Source organism: Brienomyrus brachyistius, chromosome 7 (assembly GCF_023856365.1).
Source record: "Brienomyrus brachyistius isolate T26 chromosome 7, BBRACH_0.4, whole genome shotgun sequence".
Lineage (NCBI taxonomy): Eukaryota > Metazoa > Chordata > Actinopteri > Osteoglossiformes > Mormyridae > Brienomyrus > Brienomyrus brachyistius.
The window spans coordinates 27172185-27197018 of record NC_064539.1 but is presented as its reverse complement, the minus strand read 5'-3'; the positions used below and the strand labels follow the sequence as shown (position 1 = coordinate 27197018).

General features: G+C 42.8%; 1 protein-coding gene across 5 annotated transcripts in view; it reads left to right on the top strand.

The window, feature by feature from the left end:
* The first annotated feature begins 105 nt into the window (after positions 1-105).
* The window catches only part of LOC125745617 (AP-4 complex accessory subunit RUSC2-like), a 29222-nt gene continuing 4493 nt past the window's right edge, over positions 106-24834 (top strand). The window contains exons 1-11 of one of the 5 annotated variants that reach the window (XM_049018621.1): positions 106-299; positions 11520-13066; positions 14062-14593; positions 16189-16770; positions 18315-18500; positions 18948-19085; positions 22570-22646; positions 22880-23054; positions 23165-23270; positions 23564-23610; positions 23698-24793. In XM_049018621.1, coding sequence (XP_048874578.1) covers positions 11693-13066; positions 14062-14593; positions 16189-16770; positions 18315-18500; positions 18948-19085; positions 22570-22646; positions 22880-23054; positions 23165-23270; positions 23564-23610; positions 23698-24793 — 4313 coding nt within the window. In that variant the 5' untranslated portion in view covers positions 106-299; positions 11520-11692. The other 4 variants (XM_049018623.1, XM_049018624.1, XM_049018622.1 and 1 more) reach the window with 4 other exon arrangements.

Sequence of the window (24834 nt, the reverse complement as noted above, 5' to 3'; positions counted from 1 at the left end):
TACTTGGATATAATGCAGCTCTAAAATGATGAATAAAGATCATGCCGAGAAGGATAAAGATTTCCAGGAGGGGAAGCCAGGGGGGACGAACTCCACGGAGGAGGAGGACTTGTGACGCACCAGCGCCAGTGCAGCCCAACCCTGGCTCCGGCTATGCTGCCAGGAGGCTCGCTTTTCCATCACTGGCGAATAAAAATGCATTTCTGTCGTTTTGCTTCCAGCCACCATAAAAAAACAACTGGATGTTACTGACACCAGAATTAAAAGTCATTCGACTAAATGCGCCCCGGACCTGTAATGTAAGTGCGGCCATTTATGGATGCGGGTAAGAGGGATGCGGCTTTGCGACAGACCTGAAGGGTGCAAGTGTATGTGACCCGACGAGGGAGTTTAAAGCGGCTTTTGTTACCTAATGTATGGTGTAAATGGTGCGCCTGTCTGACTTACTGAATGGTGGTGGGACAGGGGGGCGCCTGGTGTTCTGTCCCCACGGCTGTATCCCGTTATTTTGTGTCCGTTTGCGCGGTAGCTAGGCTAACAGGGCTAGCCGCGTAACCCCCCTGAGGCTAATAGGGCTAAACTAAACGCTGTTTATACCCTCTTCTCTGGCACAGTGCAAGGTAATGAAGCTTCTTACATTTTATGTATATATATATATATTATTTATTTTTTTTCCCTTGCTGACATTTGCAGTGTCCTTATGGCGTGAGGGATGTATATGTATATTTTTTTCTCTCCTTTTTCACCGTCTGCCGGTAGACGCCAGCATTCGCCGTATCCCGTGGACCGTAAATGTGATTTCGGTTTTCTATACAATAAAAAAATGTTTATCAGTGGATTGTGATCTGATCTCTAAACATGGGCTTTAGACATTGAATGGCACGATCGGCTAAGATCACTTGTGAAAGAAGTAAAACGTGAGCATCCGTTTAAACCTTGCCGTTGTTGTGCGGTTTGGTAAAGGATGAGTACGGTTAAAATATGGACTATATATAACAGAATATAAATATGATGTATCTGGATTGATGGGTGATATTAAATGGAAATGGGTGATTGTAGTTGTCCAGTAAGCATCAGACAATAAGAGTGCGCATGAACGGGCGTCCTTGCATGGAAAGACCTTCGTGACATTCATGGAGTGAAGCCGCAAGCCGAAGATACAGGTATATTTTTCAAGCTCTTGCCTTGTGCAGCTCATATTTGCTTTTTTCCTAAATTAAAAACGGAACAAGTTCACACATCAAAGGTATGTGCGGTATGCGTGTGACACCTTGGTGGATGCCTGACTCTCTCTCCCAAGATTGTATGGTTGTGAGTTAAAAATCATGCAAAACCTGCTTTGGAATTATTTTTCCCCGATTAAGTTGTAAAATTGATTCCACTTTTCCCAAGCTTCAGATGATCTTACTGGATTGGGTCTTCTTAGACATTGTATTTTTTTGTATAGTGCTTTTATGAAAAATAATTCTGTGCAGAATCTTAACATGTAGGCCTATTCATTTTTAATACCTAGGTGGGCTATGGTAAAATCGCAAAATTATTTAGGCTGATCAGTAGTAAAAATTTCGGTATGTCTTGCAAATCTTGAATGAAAAACAATAATATATATATATATATATATATATATATATATATATATATATATATATATATATATATATATATCCCCCTGTTGTATTAGCCAGGGGATTAACTGTGGTATCCGTTGTAACTATTATAGGGGGAAACCATTTTAACCCACCAGGGACAAAGTTTGCAATTGAAATACAGTAGTCTATTTTGTCCTTTAACTGAACATAATGGAATCATTTCCCATGCAGACATGGTGAGAAGCTTGGAATTACATTTGAGTCAGCGTATATTCTTAATGCGGCTTTGAGCTGGACTGTACAGATAATTTATTTAAACAAGCCTCGTCTGATTCCTGCTTATCTGTCAGTTAATATTCTCAGTTCATTGCCCAGTTTAATGAAATAGTAATGAAAAAGTCACAGTTTTAAGCAAGTTAACACACTCATAATTCTTTGTAGTTTGCATTGCAAAGAGAATGACAGTTTCAGTCACGACTACATAATGTAAAAAGGACAAAATAGTGAAAACATTGTGTATATGCAGCTAATGATGGGATAGACACTTGAACTACAACTTGTGCCAAGATATGACAGTAGCTTATTTTACACCTGGGTAATTGAGTCAAGTCTGCACTTGAAAAAAATGTCAGGTTCTGTGCATCATCCTGGGATCCTTAATCAAAGCTGTCAAGTCCTTGAGGGTCATCTCCAACCCTCTTTGTCATGATGGATTCCTTTGCTTACATTAGCAATGCGTAAATATCCTTATGGTGTCTGAGTCAGGGAAGCTGTGTCTCATGGAAGTACATAAGAAGAGCTTTTAAGGATATGAAATATAATCATTTTTAATGCTCAAGTACCCAAAATACTGATGAGTACTTTGGGGGAGGGGGCAGTTGAGGCATGATTGCAGAGGGAGAGATCTGTGGAAATGTATACTGTGGTTAAGGTGGTGGTACACTTCAATTGAAACTGACAGAATCAACGTTTCAGCAATATGACGTGGTATGAGCGGAAATCATTCCGGTGATCAGTGTTTCGGTGCATCACCTGTGTCGGGTCCCCCTGGCAAACTTTTTCATTTGTTCTGGTCCTCCCCACAGTCCAGGATTGGCTGACATTAATGTGACACCGTGGGGTTGGTCAGCATGCCTAATTATGCAGTTATCGGCATGCTTTGCGCCACAGCTCGCATATCTGTAAATAGTGTAAATTAATGTGTATTCATGGATTTATGTTAATGGTAAATGTCATAACCATGTAATGTTTGCCGTATAGTGTGTTTCATTAGCGTGTAACTGTAACTGTTGTGCAAATTGTTGGTTTTCTCATCTGTGCCACTGGTACTAAAGCAGTAATGACTTACTGTAATAAAGATAGCAACTTCCATTTTGAAAGATATGTCATCTCCTTTATTAAATGACTGATACACTAGCCACAGTATGTTTATTTGCACTCTGTTTGTGGGTTTGCTGCATCAAAAACATTCTGCGCCCTCTAGGTTTGTGGTGTGACATAGAACGAATATGGAAGCGGCATCATTTGACGTATGTGACAGATCGTTCTTGCTGACTTGTTTAATTTTGTTTTGTCTGGACGTTGTTTGAAGTGTGTGACCACGTTGCAGCTGGTCTGGTAGTGTGCTACCTACCCTAAATTTCTTACCCAATCAGAGAGTACATACAACCCTGCACCAGTTTAACTGCATTTTGATTTTCCCATCAAAATTGTATTGCATGTAGTATGTAACACTTTATTTTCGGCTACTTTTTTTGAGTGTATTAAAAGGGATTTGAATTCCAATGCACAAATATTCTAATATATTTCTGCTTTCACGGTTGAGTACTCGAGTAGACTTTTGAGTATGCGATTTGCACTTTTTGGTACTCGAGTGTTTATTCCTATCCCTAGTAGCTTCAGTCAATTTCTTTCAAATAGTTGGTAATGTTTTACAGTTTGCCTATCAGCAGTTCTTTATACTTCTTTGCTCCTCGGTACGTTAGATGTAGACTGGATGTAGTCCATTACACTTGGATTTTTCCAGTGCTGTATACAAAGGACTCGTTCATGGTGGTGGAATGCTGACTCAGACTCCAGACCATTCCACCGCTCTTAGATCGCAGGGCAGAAAGCTGGGAGTGGGAACGTACGCCACTGTTATGACGACCCAGCTGCATCCGTGTCTGTGATTCCAGCTTTGTCAGTCATGAACAACTCCATGGACACTTTTCACAATTTTTTTCTTAGACTCATTCTCATTCTAGTACACACTGATAAGCAACTGTCCCAGCTTTTTATTAAACAAGGAGACCATTGTAAAGTTGATGGAAATTGTCTGCACTGAAGCAGCAGAGTGTACGGTATCCCACAGCGGCTGTTACGAGGCAACGTGCCCCAAAGCCCTTGAAGTCAGTGTTCTTCATTTCATCCATTGAGAACTGAAGACCTTCGCATACTGATAAACAGCTATTACTGGAACGCTGCTCTCTTTCATTGATCAGGTCTCTGTTATGAACCAGCATGTTGTTGCCTGCATTAACTGAGTACAGTAACTAGTCAGATTAAATATATTTAAGTGTGATGTGGGTTGGTTGAATTGAAGTTATTCTGTCAAGCCAAGATGAAGGTTGATTATGCAGGTGGAATTATTACTACTGTTTACAGTTGCCTCAGTCATGAACCTTCAAATAAAACAGCTAAATTTATACCTTTTCCATTTGTAAATATGGGCCCGATAATCAGTTGAATGCAGCCTATATTGTTTGTAAAAGCAGAAGAAATGCAAAAGAAGACAAATATTTGGTTTTCTGGTTATGTCTAAAGGTAGATTACTGAGATAACTACAACCATTCGAAACTGGGTCATAACCCTACTTACCTACTGTAATTCAGGCTCAACAAAGAATGGGGAATAGCCCATTCTGACAGATACAAAAGGAAACAGTAACATTAATTCCTGAATCTGAATTCCCTTCTCAGAGCTTGTGCAGTTGGTAAGTTACCATGTCCAATGTGTAAGAGACAGTTTGTCCTTCAAAAGCCCTAACCTCTTTAGATTATGGATACTGTATCTGTAGCTGTCGTACAACAGGCATATTTTAAGTACTGGTAGGTAATAATATAAAACCTTACACTTTTTTTGTGGTTAATGAGTAAAGGTGAAATAAATAGAATATAAATACTTAAACATACTGTATGAATAATATAAATGACATTTTAAGACATGGACATTAAGCTATACACAAAGAAATACATATCTCAACTAGGAATGGCTTTCACATTTCTGGCTGATCCATCCAGTACTTCTATAAATTGTACAGGTTGATCAGTGTGCGAGGAGTAGGGATTAGATGGGAAGAGCGGTTGATGAGACTGTCCAAGGAATTGTACTGTCGCTCCAATAGCCCCCCTTTCTAGTTATTTTTCTGCAGTGGGCAGGGGCATAGCTAGAGATTCTGGCTCCCCTGACATAATATCGCCTTGGGCCTGCCACTAGAGTTGCCCCCAGGGATGTACTGATACCCAATACTCGCATCAGGCCTTCCTGTGACCTTGACAAGGGGTAAATACAGTAACAGGTGTTCATTTATATAATGGTGTTTCATTTACATGTTTTTAAAAAAAAAACAGTATTTTGAACTCCTTTAACTAACGGAATTGGTCCAATCTGTGCTAAGTCATCATGGCTACCGCTATTATTAACAATACAAGAATTCCCTCAGACATGCCATTGTATATTGGAAGCAGTAAGTAACGAGAGTCTCTGTTACAATAATGCCAGAAACCGACTTTTATCTCTCAGACTTTTATCTCTCATGGGGCCAGGCTTTAAAATATTTATTCACATTTAACTCTAGGTCTGCATTATATTATATATTTGATAATATATGATATATATTTTTTGCCATGTTGCAGTATAAATGCTTCATATGCTTGTTATTACAAAATATATCATCCAGTTTGCAGCTGACTTATAATAAGAACATTATGCTAGCTACATTATACAAGTTGCTGGTGCTATTTCTGTTGCTTGGCCAAGTTTATACTAGTCGTGACAGTTACTGCCTAGCAGCTTCTCTGTGTGCGTGTTCTGGAACAGGACATAGCATCAGCACCTTTGCTTGTATTATGATGCTGCATCGTACTGCATTTTGTTTACCAGTTTACATATGGGTGCATAGGAGAATCAGGCTATTTCATTTCTTGATTTGTGTATGTATGGGGCTGTGGTGGTGAAGATCTAGTTCCAGGCAAAGTCTCTTTATAACAACCAAAGGGGGGTGATTGTATATACATGCTGATTTGAAGTAGATTTTATAATGACTGGTCCTCACCTTTGATGGCCTGGTTGACATTTCTCACAGCACTAGTTGTAATCCACTTTGAGTCAGCAATTGCAACAGTTTCTATGGATCTGGGATTTTGTTTAATTTCATTATAAATCTTCATGAAATATGAGAGAGTCTTGCCATCTTTGTAGATTTTAATATGTAAGAACTAAGAAACTATGTCTTTTCAAAAGGTATACATCAGCGATATGCACAAACGAGAAAATTAAGGATTTTTTTTTTCAGGAGCTCGATTTTCTTTTTAGTGTTTTGTTCCAAAACTATTTATGGAAACTGGTTTTATTTCCTAAAATACAAGCCTTTTTTCAATTTTTTATTTTTATTATTATTTTTTGCCTTTTTTTCTAACCAGTTACATGACAGCAGACTTTATGTGTACATTGATGCAGGACTCAAGCTGTACTTGGTGCAGAGGACATGTTATATGCAGATCCAAATAAGTCAGGCGAGAGATTAGGATAATTGGCTGCTTACTGTGCGCTGGAGGTAAACAGGGCCGTCTAGCTGATTACCTTGCTGTGCTGGGCTTATGCAGTTTAAAAGAAGCCTTCCCATCAGCCCTCGGGGCTGCCATGTCATATAGAAGGTATTCCCACATTTAAGAGTGTCACTTTTAGTCTACGTTTGTGTATTTCTTAAGAGAAGTGGCCATTATTTTTTAAAAGGCTAGGAAAAGGATTTCTGGAGCAGATCTGCTCTGATGAGTTGCCAATTCTGTAGGTAACAATTTCCATGAAAGGCATTATAATAAATAGGAACTTTTTTGTTAACCCCTGTTTCCATTTTGATTAACTTGTTTAAATGGTCCGGTGTCAGTACAGCTGTGTGAAACAGGGAACCGATTGGTATTGTCCTGAACTGTCTCTTTCCAACAGTTCAACTGTGTTTGGGTCACTTGGGATTCCATGTCTGGTCTAGAACTGCCCCCTTCCCCCTCTAGCTAGGCTCCATGAAAGTCTGAGAAAATGGTAGTGTGACATAATGTAGTTTAGTGTAGTGTGTACAAAGAGTAGCAGTAGGGTGATCTGATAACCCATGTCTGGAAGGACACTTTGAGCTATTTCAGGTTGATAGGTTTGTTTCCTTGATTGAAAGATTTATCCAGTTGTTTCACATTAATATTAGAGGCACCTGATTGCATGAGTGCATGATTATAAGACACTGACCACTCAGCACACAGCATGAATTCAGTGCTTAAGTGACATCCAGCAGGTTTTTTTTTTTTTTTTTATTAAAATAGTAGTTTTACAAGTCCTGTCTTAGCTCAAAGTGTCCTCCACAAATACTTGCAAATACTTAAAAATTAAATAGCACACAGTATGGGAGATGTGGGAAATGATCTCTAATTTTTGGATTCTTCAAAATTGCCCAATTTGCCTTTACCAGCACAAAGCATTTACTTCATGAGTCTCCAAAGGAAATCGTCTGGCATGTCTTCCCATTTGTAGTGGGTTTTTGTGATGCTTTGATTCCTGATCCTCCTATTTGTTCTGCATAAGTTTGGAGACTGAGTTATCCAGGTCATTAGCTTGAGTTGTCCATAACATTACTTGTTCACCAGATAGTTCTCGCCTAGTTCTTGAGATGTGCTATTGGTCATTATCTTTCTGAGGCTACAGCTGTAATCCTGATGGAACAGCAGGTCATTCTTCAAATGCCCTGGATTTGGTTTACCAGCAAATCATCACCGGCAATGCAGCCCCAGACCATATCGCTGCCACATCCATAGCACGTGTAGAAAAACCACGTTCACAGTCTCTGCACCTTGTAAAAACATGACAGTTGGACCCAATGCTTCACATTTTGTGGACTAAAAAAAACAACAGGAATTAAAAAGATTCACTGTCAATAGACAAATGTTTAGAGTTAAAATGATTGTTAATTATTTCAAATATAGATTTCAAGCAGAGGTACTCATATTTTTGCTGGTGTGGTATATGTATATATAATGTTTAATCCTGATGCTCAAGACCATATGAACATGGCAACCCTTTTTACTGAAACTGAAGGTGTTTTGCTTTATGTTCCCTGTAATTATGTATATATGTTTATGTACATCATTACATAATTATATTAATAATTTATCCTCCTCCACTACTGTTGTATTTCATTTCCAACCTATGCAGTCTCCCCATCTGTGTCTCTGTCTGGCTTCCTTTTTTCAGCTCTTATGCTGATAGGGAAAGCACCCCCTCCCCCCCTTTTCTGATCTGTTGGCATGTTCCGAATCACCGGGCATGCTCAGTGCGAGCAGTGATGCTGTTGCTATAGAGCCACGGGCTTGTGGGAGCGGCCCAGCTCCTCGTCCGCAGGAATAAAGAAAGCAGCGAGGCTGTTTGGACAGTGAGAGGAGAGCATCTCGATCGCCCTGGTATGTGTGCCGGAGCGTGTGTTTGTGCGTGCGGGCGGACACATGTCTGCAATCCAGGCCGCCGTGCAGCAGAATGCGCATTTCCTCTGCAGTGCTCCGGCTGCTGTGCAGAGGCAGACTGACTAAGCTAGAAAGGCCTGACGCAGAGGCACAGACTTCGTGCAGCTGTAGAATCGTGCCTCAGCTCACCTGGAGTGCTCCGGACAAAGAGGGTTCTCGCTAACAGTGGGCCGAGACGATGGGGTCCTGTGTTAGAGGGGGAGGGTGACAGCTTCGTTGTTCCTTCTCCTACGCACCGCTCCCCCCTCCCCCAGACGCCCCTGGCTTTGTGAGCTTTTTAACAGGCTGGTGGAGGGAGGTGCCTCTGGATTCATGGAAGGGATGTTATTTTCACAGTATAGGTCAGCCGTGAAAAGCTGGCACTGAAATGTGAGAATCTGTTTTACAGTGCCTAGAATTAGATTTTGAACTGAATACTGTTGTGGGCGTCAAGGGGTGATGCCCTTGTGTGAAGATGGTTAGTGTTTCCTGAGCACCTGCGCTGTTTCTATGCTGGAGGATGCACGTGTCAGCGAACTCCAGGGGTATCGCCTGATTGATGGACCCTTTCATGTATCCATGTCAAAAAGCCTAAATTAGCGGTGGCTTGTGTTAGGATTCACTGCAGTGTGACTGTATGGTGCGGCTCCTTATCTAAGTCCCAGCTGCGTGGGTTAAAGCGTATTGCATCATGTTTCTTGGCAAGTTCACAGTACCATTAGACAGGGAGGAGCTTTTTCTGTCTGGATATTGTGGTTTGTTTGTTTTGTCTGTAATGTGTGGGCAAAAACAAGTTTTGCTTGGTGTAGTTATAGTATGCTCCCTATAGTTTTCTCCTGTAGAAGGGGTGGTTGCCTTTTGTAAGTGATATCTACATTATTAAGCATTCTTTATTGCATGAGATCATCCTGCATGTATAGTTGTTGTTTCTAGACCTTCAGACTAAATTTCTGAAATATGGTGCAGTAACATTGCAGTAGTATTCTTCTAGTCAAACCTTTCAAAGCCGTGTGTCTGAGTTCTGCATCCAGCCACCCCTGCGAATGATCTTACCTCTTTCGTCCATCTTCTATCTGCTTATTCTGTGCAGGGTCATGGGGCAGCAGAAGGCACAGCCTGGATGGGACTCACGTTAGGGCCAGCTTAGAGATACGGTTTAGCTGAACCACGTGTCTTTGGACTGGAGGAAGAAGCACATGTTACACAGGGAAAACATGCAGATTCCACACAGGCAGGAAGGAGGTGTGATTCAAACTTGGATTGCAGGGTTATTGAGTTTTTACGGTATATCGCTATACGATCAAATGGCATACAGTATAGGATGAGACAATACTGTTTATATTGATATACTTTTATTATATTGAAATGAAGGCTATCAAAGTTAATGCATTAGTGTTAATTTTAAAGTCATGCTGCATTCTTATTTCCTTGGTTGTGTGAACTCATGTGCTATTTTAATACCCAAACAGCGGGATAGTATAAGCAAAGATGAATCAAGGGCTATAGTATTTTTTCCCGGATGCATACAGTGCAAGAGTTTCAGTTATGATGCTGTACAGATTCCCACAAAAAACATTGTTTGCTGCAGATCAGGGTGGTTACAAAGGTTTTTGCTCATCAGTGTATATATTATGTATCGATATTCCGCCTAAAAATAGGGAGATATGATTTTTGGTCAATATTGCCCTGCCGTAATTCAGCATCAGGCTACTCACCATGCTACCCATGTTGTAGTTCTTACCGACAGCTCTTTGCTTCTATAGGATTCATTCATTTACGGTAAATACATCATCGTCACACCTGGAATCAGATGGTGAGCTTATGTTGCCTTTTATGAATTACTGACCCACATCTTGGACGTTATTACTGGACGAGGTGGTCAACAGACGATGGTGGATCTTTTGTGCTATAATTTTATTATTCTGATTTAATGCAATAAAACAGAAAGACAAACTCTAGAATCATGAAGATGAGTTCAGTAGTAACTTTTGCAGTAAGTGGAGCAGTTCTGGTCACTCAGGTACCTCATTAAAAGGTCCCCTTGCTGTCTGTTCCATGTTACCATTCCTGCCCTGAGCTCAGGTCTTATCCTCCCATTACTGCTGAAAATGATTAGTAGAAATGCCCAATTCTCATCTCCCACAGAACCTGTGTTTGTTTTGTTCAGTCATTAAATCACCAAGAACCTTAAAACTAGGAGAGAAGGTCATTAGGTCAAAGAATGAATGAAACGGCATTATGCCATCGACGTCGAAAGGTCTGGCTATAAGCACAGACACCACACCAAAATATTACTCAAGTAAAGGTCATTCAGTAAAATACTATTCAAGTACAAAATACCTGGTTTTAAAAGTTAAGTAAAAAAAAAAAGCCAAAATGTCCTTTTACATTTACTCAAGACAGCACTGCAACAATAAGGAAGACTGAGTCACATGGCGGCATGGTGGTGCAGTGGTTAGCACTGTCGCCTCACAACTCCAGGACCCGGGTTCGAGTTTCCGCCTGGGTCACATGTGTGCGGAGTTTGCATGTTCTCCCCATGTCGTTGTGGGGTTTCCTCCGGGTACTCCTGTTTCCTCCCACAGTCCAAAAATATGCTGAGGCTAATTGGAGTTGCTAAATTGCCCATAGGTGTGCGTGTGAGAGTGAATGGTGTGTGAGTGTGCCCTGCGATGGGCTGGCCCCCCATCCTGGGTTGTTCCCTGCCTCGTGCCCATTGCTTCCGGGATAGGCTCCGGACCCCCCGCGACCCAGTAGGATAAGTGCTTTGGAAAATGGATGGATGGATGGATGGAGTCACATATCTTGTTTATGTTCAGAAAAAACGGTGAACCTTGACACCATTGCCGTGCAAATTAGTGGAATTCATTTTTTATTCTGTGCCTATTCAGGCGACCTTCTCTTGGTCTTTAACAAAGAAAGACTTGTTATTTTTAGATTCTCTTCGAAACTGGGTGCTTGGAGGTGAGGCCGTTATAAGATGGGTGTCACTAGACTAGAGAAATGTTTGCAAATCCATTGTGATTTTTGAATTATTTGACATCTCCATTTTCACAAATAGTGTCAAACATAAAATGGGCACATGTTTATTGTATATTATAACCGTATATATATATGTTGGCTGGAGTGGTAGTATTAGTTTTAAAGGCTGAAAATTTCTTGATTATGTTGTTTTCTTTCCCTTTTTCAGATGGTTCTCTTGGGATGCGGTGATTCTACTATAAGCACTATTTTCTGCTGTCTGTTTTCTCCGGGGCCTCGTAGTCCAGGTCCTGGTGTTGGCCGTCTAAACTAAAGTCTGTCTTGGATCAGCATATTCATTTTGACTACCTGAGTACACTGAACCTAGTCCCAGGATAGACAATGGACAGCCCCCCCAAGCTATCGGGGGAGACACTTATCGTGCATCACCTCCCCCTGGTGCACTGCCAGGTCCAGGGGCGCCAGTGCTGCAGTCCAGGTGGGAACACTAACCCTTTTGGCTCCCCCGAGCATCTGGGTCTCACCCGCACCACCTCACTTCCCGAGCGGGATGTGCTCCACCGGGAAGCACTGGTGTACAGCAGCCTCATCCAGACGTCCAGCAGCAGTAGCTCCAGTTGTGCGGGAGGGTGCGGTGGTGGCGGTAAGGGGAGCGGCGGTGGTGGCGGCGGGAGCGTTGTCAGTGACTCTTCCTCCTTCACCTCCAATGCTTCTGAGGAGTTTCCCCGGCCTCGCCCCCACCACCGAGGTAAGGGCAATCCGCTGCGACACAATCCCTTTCTCCTCGATGCTGAGGATGAGGAAGATGCAGAAGATGATGATGGGGACGACCTGAGCGGCTACCTGGAAGACTGCTCTTTCCATCTACATAACAGTTCCAGCGACGGCCTGGACAATGGCATGGAGCCACTGCCTTTCCGGCTGCATGGGCCGGGCTACGCACGGGCGCCTCTCTCGGCTGGCACATGGCCCTCAGACATGGGCCACCTGGGCCCAATGAAGGCCACCTCCCGCCTGGACAGCCTTAACCTCTTTGGCCTGGACTGCCAACGCCGGCATGGCAGCAGCGGCTCCACGCTGTCCATGGACTGCGGCGAACAGGAATGGGGTGAGGAGGAAGAGGAGGAAGATTTTGTGAAACGCACAGTGCCCCCCCAGCGCTGCTGCTGCTGTAGCGGTGGCGGCAGTGTATCCGCGCTGATCTCGGAGAACCAGCCCAGTTACGCCAGCGACTCATCCTGCAACAGCTCGGACGGCGTACTAGTGAGCTTCAGCGCCATGTATAACCGCATGAATAACGCGGTTCCCGCCAAGCCGCTGAACCTGAACGCCTCAGCAGAACACTCCTGCGGCAGCTCGACTTCCGAGCCCAGTGGGGCTTTCTATCTGGATCTGCACGCTTCGCCAGCCGAACCCCAAGGCAGCAACCCCGCTCCCTGTGGCTGCCCTTCCCCCCCACCTGCCCTAGATGCCAATTGCAACTCATATCACCCGCCATGTGAGGCCCCTACCTCTGAGGCCTGTGACCTGACCTCGTGCCTGCAGAGCCGGGCGCGGTTGGTCTTGGCTACACAGAACTACTACAAGCTGGTGACCTGCGACCTGTCGTCTCAGTCCTCGCCTAGTCCCGCTGCTTCCTCCATCGCCAGCTGCTCCGAGGATCCCGGCCGGGCCAGTCCTGCACAGCCCACAGAGTATTACCTGTTCCGGCAGCCTGCAGAGGACGGGCAGGGAGTGGAGGAACCCCAGTCCCAGGTACATGAGGGAACGGAAGGGGTGTGAAATCATACATGAAGGTCAGATATATGATTGTCACTAGTGCGAAGATTTGGGTGTGGATAGTAGGGAGGTGTCCCTACCAATATTGTAGGAGCATGGTTTGTGTTTAGGGGGTGGAGGGTTCAGGACTGATTTGATCACTAACAGCGCTGAAACCAAACTTATGTCCTTATGTCAGATACCTAGATAACATTGCAGGTGTAAATCCAGAGGGAATTCCTCATATATATATTATTTCTCATATCCAAAAAAAGTATAATTAATGTTGTCATTAATTATTGTGAATAATGTCGCAGATGTGCCTGTTATTCTGCAGAAAGCTGTCCCATTAGCAGACTTACTAACAGATAAGTTCCTAAAGCTTAAATCACATTCCATTGATTTGGTGTATCTTAGATTCTGAGGACTTTCATACTTTGTTGGTTTGAAAAATATTTTAATTGGTTTGTAAGCGATTATAAGATTAGCCATTGGGAACGTTCAGCAAACGTTATTTAAAATTTTTAATTTAGTCCAAATTAAATGTTAGTAGGAGGCCTTTTGCACAAACATTGGGTATTTTTCTCTGCTTTATGTTATTTGTATTCCATTTTTAATTGATAAATACTGTGTGTGCGTGTGCATATTCAGATGTGTTCAGATTGGTGGAGATGTACAGATTTTTGCCCACAGATTTCTTTGATTAAATAATTAATGTAGAAGTCAAGTTCATGATTTGTGAATGTAATTTCAAAATAAAAAAAAAAGTAAAATCTAATGTCTCTTTTTGTAGGGGCATTAAAATAATGATTAAACGTGGCCCCTGCTTACATTTGTGAAGCTTGCATATGGCCCTCCAAAGAAAGTTACGTCCCAGGTCTCAGGTCTCTGTTTGCAGCTAACATAACAGCTGTAATTGCTAATTGTCCCAATGTGCTGATTGGTTAAAATGAGACTTTCCTGTTCGCCCATTGATTGTGGTTGTTTGCCAGTGTGAGGACGACCCGGACGAGACCAAGCAGCCGGAAGAGGCCACGATAGAAGGCCAGGTGTATGTCAACGTGTCCCCCCCGCTAGCTGGCCGTGTGGGCCGTCCCCGCTCTCGCAGCTATGACCAGGACCTGGATCTGACGCGGGCGTCCGGTACCAGCCTCGCCTCCCTGGAGCGCATGCTGAGCTGCCCTGTCCGCCTCAGTGAGGGAGCCTTGCCAACCTCACCTCCGGTACCTCCTCGTGTCACTTCCTTTGCCGAAATAGCCCGCAGCAAAAGGAGGAGCGGGGCCGCGACCAGCGGCAGCTCCCCCTTCCTGAAATCCAGCACCGAGGCCTCCTCCACTAATTCCCAGTCCTCTCAGGAGTTCTCCCCAATCCCAGAGCTGCCCCAGCTGGGAAAGAGCCGGAGCCTGCCTCCGCTGCCATTCAGCTACTGCTGCAGCCAGACTGGCCATGATACGGCGCTTCAGACACGCTGCCAGCTGAGCGACGTGGACTGGAGCAGCAGTGAGGCTCGGGCCACGGCTGAAGGTGAGGAGAAGCATCACCTCCGTCTCCTGTCATTGGTGTCAATGGACAATACCACTCTCATTTACAGTTGTGTTTCCATTTGCCATCACTTCATCAGTGGGCTTGAATTTTAGTCTCTCTCTCTGGTATGGCAATGAAAAATAAGAGTAGTACGCCCCCCTATGCTTCAATTCTGCAGACCTGTGGTGTAAATCCTGAAATGGTATTGGTGCTGGTATCTGGATGAATTTCCCTTCAGAATTACTGGACGGACACACAGGTCAAGGACATGGCAAAGAAGGGTATCGACCAAACTGGGGAATATCCAGTTTTGCAAAGAATGCAGTGTAAACACGTGAGCTAAGGTCCTGTGTACACCTGAGCTTCAGACCACCCAGACTTGTTTGTGTCTGTATTTTCATCATTTAGATTCCCCATTTAAGCATCTTGTCACAGGATAAATAATTTGATTTTTTTGTCATTCTTTTGGGGGGGAATGAGGGACAAAAGTACCAGCTGTGAATAGGATGTTTACTTAGTTTGTAAATGTTTGTTAGGGACCTAGATAAGGGATTTTTAATGGGGAGGAGGACTATTGAGGAATGAAAATGTATGTATAAGAGCCATGATAATGGCTGCTGAATCAGGAGCTGGTATTAGCTGTGTCACTGATATTGCAGCTGGGCTCAAAGCCATTTCAGGGAGATCAGTAAACTGAGTCATCAGCTCGACTTCTCCGCAGTCATGAAGAAATGCGATCTTTGGCTTCAGGCTTGTTCTGCATTCACTCGCGCTGATTACGTTTGTACAGACCCTGCCATACCTTACTGTTACACCATTTAATAAGTTAAAGTGTCCATCTATTTAAATGAAACCGAAAGCGTACGAGTGTCTGCTGGGCCCTTAACACGGATCCTGATTTATGTTCACGCCGGCTCTCCCAGTGCTGGGAGCTTCTGTGAGCTGTATCTTCTTTGGACTTTTATAAATAATTGTTTATTTTTATTTTTATACCAGAGCACTGCCTAATTGTCGAATCTGAATTGTGTTGATTAATTTTACATAAACGTACATGTAGTGCCGACAAGGCGACAAACAGCAGTAATTCAATATGCAATTATAATTTTAAAGCAATGTTACTGATTAATGCACTTGTAGTCCACATAATGTTATACTTTACAGTTCTGTTTAACCTGCCTAATCAAGTCCGGTTTTAATAATAGGTAAAAAAGCTAAATATGTTGTGCTAACCTGGAGGTACATAAAGGTTAATTAGTAAAACAGTGGCTGAATATATACACACACACACACACACACACACACACACACACACACACACACACACACACATTTGTATCTCTTTGCTCCACAGTCATATGTTTAAAAATGTATATTGCATGGCTTGGATTGCATTAACCCTTACATGTGTATTTTTTATGTATAAAATGATGTATTAGGGATAACCTTTTAAAGATTTATTAATTAAGTTGTGGTTATACATTTTTAGATATGAGAAATGATACATATGAGGAATTCCCTCGGCCTTTGTACCTTCAAAGTGACGTAACTGAAATGCCATTTCGTATAATGACGGCTTGCTCTGCTAACCTGCTCAGGGGGCTCCTCAGATGTCATACGCTACAGTAAAGACCAACGCCCTACCACGCTGCCTATCCAGCCCTTCACACTACAGCAGCAGCTGGGGAAGCCACAGGTCAAGCCACTGCGCCCCCTGCTGGGCGACTACGTCAGCCATGTGTACGGGAGGAGGGCCCCTGATGCGGCCCGCCCATCCCCGCTGGGCAGCCACTCACCCGTGCGGCAGCAGGGAGCTCCCAGCTCCGGTTCCTGCTCCACCTGCAGCCCCAGTAGTCCACAGCGGCCCCCCCGCAGCCTCTCCTGTCCCTTGTCAGCTGGTCTGCTGCCCCTGTCTCGCTCTTCCCCTGGCCACATCTACAGTCTCCATGATACCCATGGCTCTGCTCCACCAGAACCCCGAGTCAAGGTGTCTCTGCCTTCCACTCCACCTCCGCCCCCGTCGGACTTGTCTGCAGCGACGAATCACTGCCTGCACCTTCCTTCACTGCCCACACTGCAGAGCCCTGCTCTGGGGTCCCAGGCACACCCAGAGCCTGTCCATCGGTGTGGAAGCAGGGATGTCTCATTGGCCAACTGTGCTGGACCCCGGCTGCCTAACGGTAGGCTTTTAAAAGCCTGATTGCACGATCAGATGCATGTGATTGTTTTTGTATTCTTCGGGCTGGGCGATACGCAAAATAATTCATCACAGCTATTTAATATCAAACGATGCTGGTAATTTGCTCAATATAATTCAAGTCATTATTTCTTTGCTTCAATGCTCCATTTTTTGCTTCAAAAATTTCTTAGAATCGATCTTAAACAGATTCAGAAGGTGGAAAACGGCAACAAATTGAATGGACAGCAAAATGAAATCTAATTTTAATACATTTTTGTGTCGTAGGGCATAATACTACAAAAGGGCAATAGCACATTTTATTGATAGTTTTTTTTCTCTCTGACTGCCTTGCTGTTCATTCCAGGGAATGGGTTTGACTAAGGCTGGGCCATTTGCCCTAAATACAAATTTTACTGAATACATATTGCAATGATAGACATCGGTGGTGTGGCGGTACTTTTTGCAGTTTAAAGTCTGAAACGTTTATTAAACAAATTTGCCAAATTTATATGATTACTAGCTTTTGGAGTCACAGTACGCTTTGTGAGCGTAAGAAATTACCCAAGTATAGTACCGAAAAGCCAGCATCTGAAGAAATTTTATGCCCATAATCTAAAGCCCTGTAATCTTAGTATAATTTTTTGACTGTTGACACAAGTTCTAGTTAATTTTGGGTAAATTTTATCTCCGTTTTTGTTTATGCAATATATTTCAAATAATTACGGTACGATATCATGCAACCCTAGTATAAGCTATATTACAATTTTCCCATTATTCAAATTGATGGCAATACGAATTTTCATATTTTACATTACAATATTCTAGTTGCTTTTGTTGGACTTATTTTGTTTTTAAATAAGCCATCATGGATCCTAAGAAGGTTAGTGATAGCATCATGCCAAAAAGGAAAAGTTGTGAGAACCACAATGGAGCTTAAAAGGAAATGATGATAGAGGTGCCCGCGTCTCTGATCCCGCTACAGAGTGTGGAATGGCAACATCATTTTTTCATTTATTTCAAGTAATTATTGGTTTAATTAAAAGTTTTTATCTATGGTTTTAACATTAGGTATGTATTTATACAAGTTTAAACAGGCAATCATTTAAGGGTCTGGAATGAATTAATCCAATTAACATTACTTCTTATGGGAAAAATTTATTTAGTTTTCAACCTAGTTGATTTAGTTTTCGAGTCTTTAACGGATTAAGTTGAAGAACCGAGGTTCCACTGTGTGTCAACTCAACTGTATAAATTTTATTGAGCATGTTTTGAAACGATAGGTAATAATTTCGAGGTATTCACAATTTGAGAATTGTATATTAAATTGAAAGGTGAGTTTTATCGGTGCATATCTATATTATCTATATAAAATACTTGTCCCTTTCTGCTGTCTTCTAACCCGTCTCTCTGTCGGCTTTCCTTGCCTTGTCCTGTGTCCCTCCTTCTGTTCGTACCCCCTGATGGGGTATATTCCTTCCCCGCCCTCTCTGTCTACCATTGCCACAATGTGGTTCCCGCTTCTCCTCACGGTCCTTTCCACGCCAGCCCACCATCTGTCCCCACAGGCCCTGAAGTGGAGGGAGTACCGTCGTAAAAACCCCTTGGGGGGGGAGCGGGCTGGCCCCACCCTGTCCGGCAGCCTAGATGCCCGGCGGGGCCGCGGCAGCCTCCCTCGCCGCAACGTGTTTGATTTTCCAACGGCATCTAGCCACGCTCAAGCCCGATCTAATGGTGCTGACTGTCAGCCTGTGGGGGGGGCAGGGAAACATTTCTGTCTTCTTTGTGTGGCCACAGTGTATTTGGCTTGTGTGTGTGTGTGTGTGTGTGTGTGTGTGTGTGTGTGTGTGTGTGTGTGTGTGTGTGTGTGTGTGTGTGTAGCTTTGCTTTGAAAGAATAATTTTAGAATTTATTATAAAAGAAGTTACGGTCAGAATGGTCCTTTAATACTTCAACTAAACAATCTAATTAATCCTAATTAATAAGGAAATCCAGAAAACTACTGTAGGTTTGTCATTGTTGGCACATTGTAGTCACCAGTTTTAACTGTCTCCTTGTTGTTTTAACCATAATAAAATATTTGTGGTGCCCATCGACATTACCGTGCTATATATTCCACTGAAGTATTAGTCTGTGAATGTGTGCGTGCAAGTGTCTTATGCTCTGTGTATGTACCCTTAGGCCAGTCTATGAAGCATCACTATTACGGCGACTTCTTCCCCGACTACTTCTCGCTGACGGAGAAGCCCCCAGAGGAGTTCTGTCTATCGCCTGACGCCGCCTCAGAGTCCATCTCCATCGACCTGCTGCAGAAAAAAGGTGAGACTGCTGCTCACAGCACAAATAACAGTATAATGCTGTAGAACCATACAGGACAGTCAGGAATGCGCCATGCACCATCAGAGGTCATTCCGTTTGTTTAATGTTCGTTCTACAATGAGAATATTTGTGAACATAAAAGTTGCAGATGTTTATTTTTTTTAAACTGATGGAAAATACAGAATACAAATCTAAAATGACCTTATTATAAGAGGGAACTTGGCCAACAGACGATTTATTTGGAAGTAGAAAAGAAATAATTTGCTTATGATGACCATTCCTACATAGGACTAATATTTAATATGTTTTTTGCAGTGATATTGCCCAAGTTCTTGGGTGTCTGTATTCAGGCTATTGTTGTTAGATTCAGTACTGTAACTGCGTTGTCTCCTGATTCCCTATTTCTCAGCTTGCACGCTGATCGGCGCGTTTAGGCTATCTCTGATTCCGGAGCTTAAAGTAGCCTACATGACTCAGGATTTCTTTTTTGTTTTGCTTTCTAAATACTGTCATATACCGGATGTCTATTAGTCCGAAATGGCGGCTGGAAAAAATAGATATCGCCCAAGCCTAGTACCCCAGAGACCGGGGAATATCATATTTTGAGTCCGAGTGCCCGAAAATTGAAACAGCACAGCACAGTCTTTGCAAAGAGAAGGACGATTAGAGGCATGTCCTTATGAACAACATCACTTTATTTGTTGTTATTACTGCATTTACTCTATTTGATCTTTGATGGAACTTATCGCATCACAAAAACATTATGTGGATGGAAATCTACACCTGAAAATGTCCACCTTTAAATCACGTCAAAATTGGGAAACTGAAACTGCAAGACAAAGGGAAGCTGGGAGCAGAAATTGAGCCTACAGCCACCGTCATGTGATCACAGCCATCTGACGTTTAAATGTATTCCATGGAAATTTTTACAGACTTCACAGGAAAACCGTGCAGGTCAGAGATTGTAAAACTGCGGTGTGTGAGTAGATCCATAAGATTGTAATGGAGCAGAAAAATTTATGTCACTTTGTGACGTCATAGTGCAATGCATTAGTCACCCGTTTGTGGGGTTGCTGGCGTAAACAAACCTACGACACTGACAGTCCTATAAAAGCACAGCACGTATAATTATGTACAGTTAATGGTGCTTTGTTTTGTTAGCGCAGATTTTTAGGCGTGTAAAGAAACACTGTTTCAATTTGAAAACCCAATCAGTGGGGGATAGTGTGCTCATCTTGATTTGATCCTCATCCCAGGTCAAACTTAAAAGAAAGTCAACCAAAAGCTGCAGTGAATCAGTACAGTGGCTGCATCACTGTTACTTTACATTACTGTAATACTTTTTCATGTCACCTCATCCCTGACCAGGTCAAGCAGTTATAAGACGAATAGATAGATGGATTTGTTTACTAAGGTCAACTTTATATAGTAATTTTCGCAGTACAGGATAGTAACTTTTTTTTAAAAGAAGAAAAGATATCGTAACACTTTACTTAAAGGCATGTTTTTAGCAATTTATAAGCACATTCATAATGCATTATAATGCATTCATAAAGCATTATAAACATGGCTATATATATTTATAGGGAGGGACTGATTCACATTTTTTCAGTTCAGATCCGATTCCGATAGAACTCTTTTTACTTTGACATTTTAATATAATGACTATATATTTATACTTTACATATTATTGATATTTTTAAACTAGTAAACACAGATGAAAAAATGTATGGCAAAAAATCTTTAATTAGGCTACTAGTAACGTACTGTTCCACCTCGTTAGTACATCTTGTGTTTTTTAGGCATTTGCAGTTCATTCTGAATATTTTCCGAAGAGAGTACACGCAAGTGGCGAATTCTTAAAATGCCCCACAATTATTCTCCCTCTGGAAACAGTGTCAGTGACAGCAGCCCTTTGAGTATCACAAGCATGTGAGTGTGCAAAACAGCCCAGGCTAGTAACTCCCAAACCATCCATTGTATTTCCTTATTACTCCTGTTGTCTGGCACAATTGTGCGCGTTTTGTTTAGTGGGAATTTCCAGTGAACGCTACTCCCACCCTCTTTACAAAGACTTCAGATCGCTGTGCTACTAGATGGCTGTTAAAAACGTGCAATACTTCCTGGTCATCACCTTCTTATCTGATGTTCTTGCGCTCCTCCTACAGCGAAGGGTATGCGCATGACATCACGGCAGGTGGAAGTCACTGCACTCACACTCATTGAGCAGCAAAAAACCGAGTGGCAGCGTTAACATTCAGATTGTATGTCGTAAAAACACATCTAAAACATACAGTTGAACATTTGAAATTTATGTATTGTAATGTAGGCATTGTGTCTACATGCAAATGGTATCTTCTGAGAGTTAGTCATTAGTTACACTATGAAGTGTATTTTTATAGATTGCCATTAAGTGAACAAGGTTACAAAAAATATTGGATAAGTATATCTGTGAAATTTCAGATGTTGAAAAAGAGCAGCTTTAACACTCAAAAGGTGATTCTTATAAAGTCTTTTGAACATGATGCTTAATGGTTTGATTTGGATTGAGTGGTCTGCCCTTATCCATATTTTTCCCCTAAGTCCTTATATTTTAATTGCATAATTTTGCATAATGTGAGGTTTTAGAAGAACACGTCTGTCATTTTATAACAAAAATGCCTGTAATTAAATGGGTTAAACATCATATGAAAATTCTATTCATTGTAGTGCAATGTAATGGCATCACATGCAAATCTATAGTAAAGTACTTAGCATTTTGGTAGGTGTGATACACTGCAGCGTTTGTAATGATTAATGTGCGGATGGTCGCAGGCAGATCCACAGCACCGCCCTTCCCTACCCTGAGTCTTGCCTCCCAACGTGACCTACTTTTATCTCTCCTTGCCACTGATTGGCTGGCATCATGATAGCTATCTCTTGGGAATCAGCAGACTCTCAGTGCTTGTGAATGTGCTGAATCCACACTCAGTAGTATGTAGTGTAGTGCTTTATTATTTCTCTTCTTTTTTTTTAGCTATTGTTTTATTGTATTTTCCTGTCATATTACCAACAGCTTCATGTGCCCTTCAGAACCACTGCTTCACAACACGTCCAGAAAGATTATTTAATTGGGTGACATTGTTGTGTTCCCATCCTTTTCTCTCTGTGCACATGCTTTCATGTGATTGTATTTGGGGAATATGCCTAAAAAAGGAAGGACACACGTTAATTTTTAAAGTGAGGAAAAGGGGGCTGACACACAGACAGACTTGTACTGCCTTTGTGTTCAAGATAAGATAAGATAAGAAAAAACTTTATTTATCCCGAGGGAAATTCTTTTGTCCTTTACACGCTCAGTGCAACAATAGGAATAAAGGTAATAGGTGATCAGATCAGATTGTTATAACCCAGATTTGCTGGGAGACTCTGTGTCTTGGGTATTGGGTTTGGGTTTGGTTGTTTACCAAAGAAATAAGCCTCTTTTGAATCTTCTGCCTTTCAGGTCTGGTGAAAGCCATAAATACAGCTGTAGATCTGATAGTGGCTCACTTTGGCACCAGCCGTGACCCTGGAGTGAAGGTACAATCTAATGAGACCCTCTAAAAAAGCTCTGCTGAGTTAATTCAATAATAGTACCACTAATAAGTTCAAATATATCTTAGATATTAAGATTCCCATTAGTAATATGGTCCTTTTCTAAGATTTAGATGCTGCCGATTCCAGTGAATCTCATCAAAACTCATGGTTTTGAGTGTTTCCTGGTTGACTTTTAGGTTTTTCCAATAACACCTGCCTCCTTTTTGTGTTGCTAGGCCAAACTAGGGAACAGTTCGGTCAGCCCCAATGTAGGCCACCTGATTCTGAAGTATCTATGTCCTGCCATCCGTGGCATCCTACAAGATGGCCTGCGAGCCTATGTACTGGACCTGATCATCGGACAGCGACGAAATGTCCCCTGGAGTGTGGTGGAAGCCTCCACTCAGCCAGGTTACTGAAAAATCAGGACTTACTGTGATTTGTATAAGTATCTATAGTGCAGCACAGACAATGGAACTTGTCCTCTAGTATTCATGACCACAACCCATATTGCTTCCTAGGACCCTCTACTCGTGTACTCCACAACCTGTTCTCCAAGGTCAGCCACTACTCAGAGCTCACAAACCACAGCATGAGGTTCAACGCTTTCGTCTTTGGCTTACTCAAGTAAGTGTTTTTTTTTTTGTGTTTCAAATGCATGCAGTGTACATGCCAGCCTATTTTGAAATTCCATTGCTTTTTTTATACTTTATTGCGAGTCACTCCTCGCTAGGTATTCGAAACAGATTAGAGGCCTCTGATGCTGTCTGATGGGAAAGTCCATCTTCTGTCCATTTAAAATTGCAATGCAAAATAGTGTGGTGTATGATGTATATTACGTTATGAATGCAGGGATAATCTTAGTTTGACACAGACAATGTTATTTGAATGCTACTAGATACGTGTTCTGTATGTTTCAGCTTGCGGTCTTTGGAATTTTGGTTCAACCATCTGTATACCCATGAAGGTAAGAAGGTATAGGTGATATTTGAGGTATACACTTGCTTTATGCTGATGTGTGTGCTGAGTCCTTATCCTCTCATCCAATCTCCAGATATTGTGGCGGCACACTACCACCCCTGGGGCTTCCTGCTTCTTTCTCAGGCTACCTGCCATCCACTTTTTGAAGAGTTGCTACTGCTGCTCCAACCACTATCTCTACTGCCCTTTGATCTGGACCTGCTTTTTGAGCCACGCCTGCTTCGGAAGGGCCAGGAGCACCAGCGCAACAAGAAAGAGCTGTGCTCCACTGGCCAAGGGTTGGATGGCTCCATGCGCTCTACTTTCCAACTCATGCGAGGCTTGGGGCTGGAATCAAAATCTGAAGTATTGGACACTGGGCTCAAGGAGAGGATAGGATTATGGAATAAAGAGGCTTGGTCTATGATGGAAGGAGCGAGGTCAAGGAAAGATGGCATAGTGCAGAGGAAAGAAGCAGTTGGGCTGTCTCAAGAGGGCATCGAGGGCAATAGAATAGAGCTTGAAGCCAAGGATAGAAGAAGGACCGAAGGAGAACCGAAACTGGCGAAAAGAGGAGCCGATCTTTGGGGAGATAGCAGGGAAGGGGCACCTTGGGGTGCATTGAGAGCTACTGGGGTTGGCAGAGAGGAAGTCAAGCGAGAGGGTGAGACAGAGAGAGAACCTCAGTTCATTGGTGGGGCAAAGCCACGCGACCGACAAGCAGGTTGGTGGTACCAGCTAATGCAGAGCTCACAGGTATACATTGACAATTCTACCGAGGGATCGAAATTTGTCAAGTGGGAAAAAAGAAAGAAACCCACAGGGGAGTGTCAGGGCGCCAGGGTGGTGGAGGATCTAGGGTTACGTCAGCAGAGCCAGCCACCACTCAGAGAAGGTGTGGTGGAAGGTGCAGAGGCGATTCAGGAGAAGAATGCTCCAAAAGCCAACGGTGGTCCCCACTCCAAAGCCAAAGGCAAACCCTTCTGGATGGGGAGCCCCCCAGAGTCTGTACTGAATGAGTTGAAGAAGAGTGAAGAGAAGGAGCCCGAAGGACAACGAGGAGTAATGGGGGCCGAAGAGGAGCCCCCACAAGGCATGCGCTGGAGCAGGCTGTTTGGAGCCACAGTTGGCCCCCCCAAACGAACTCAGAACAACACAGAACGCCATGTGGCCCGGTCTCAGAAGAACAGGTCAAAGATGTTTTACGATGCATGCAGATTGCCAGTATTAG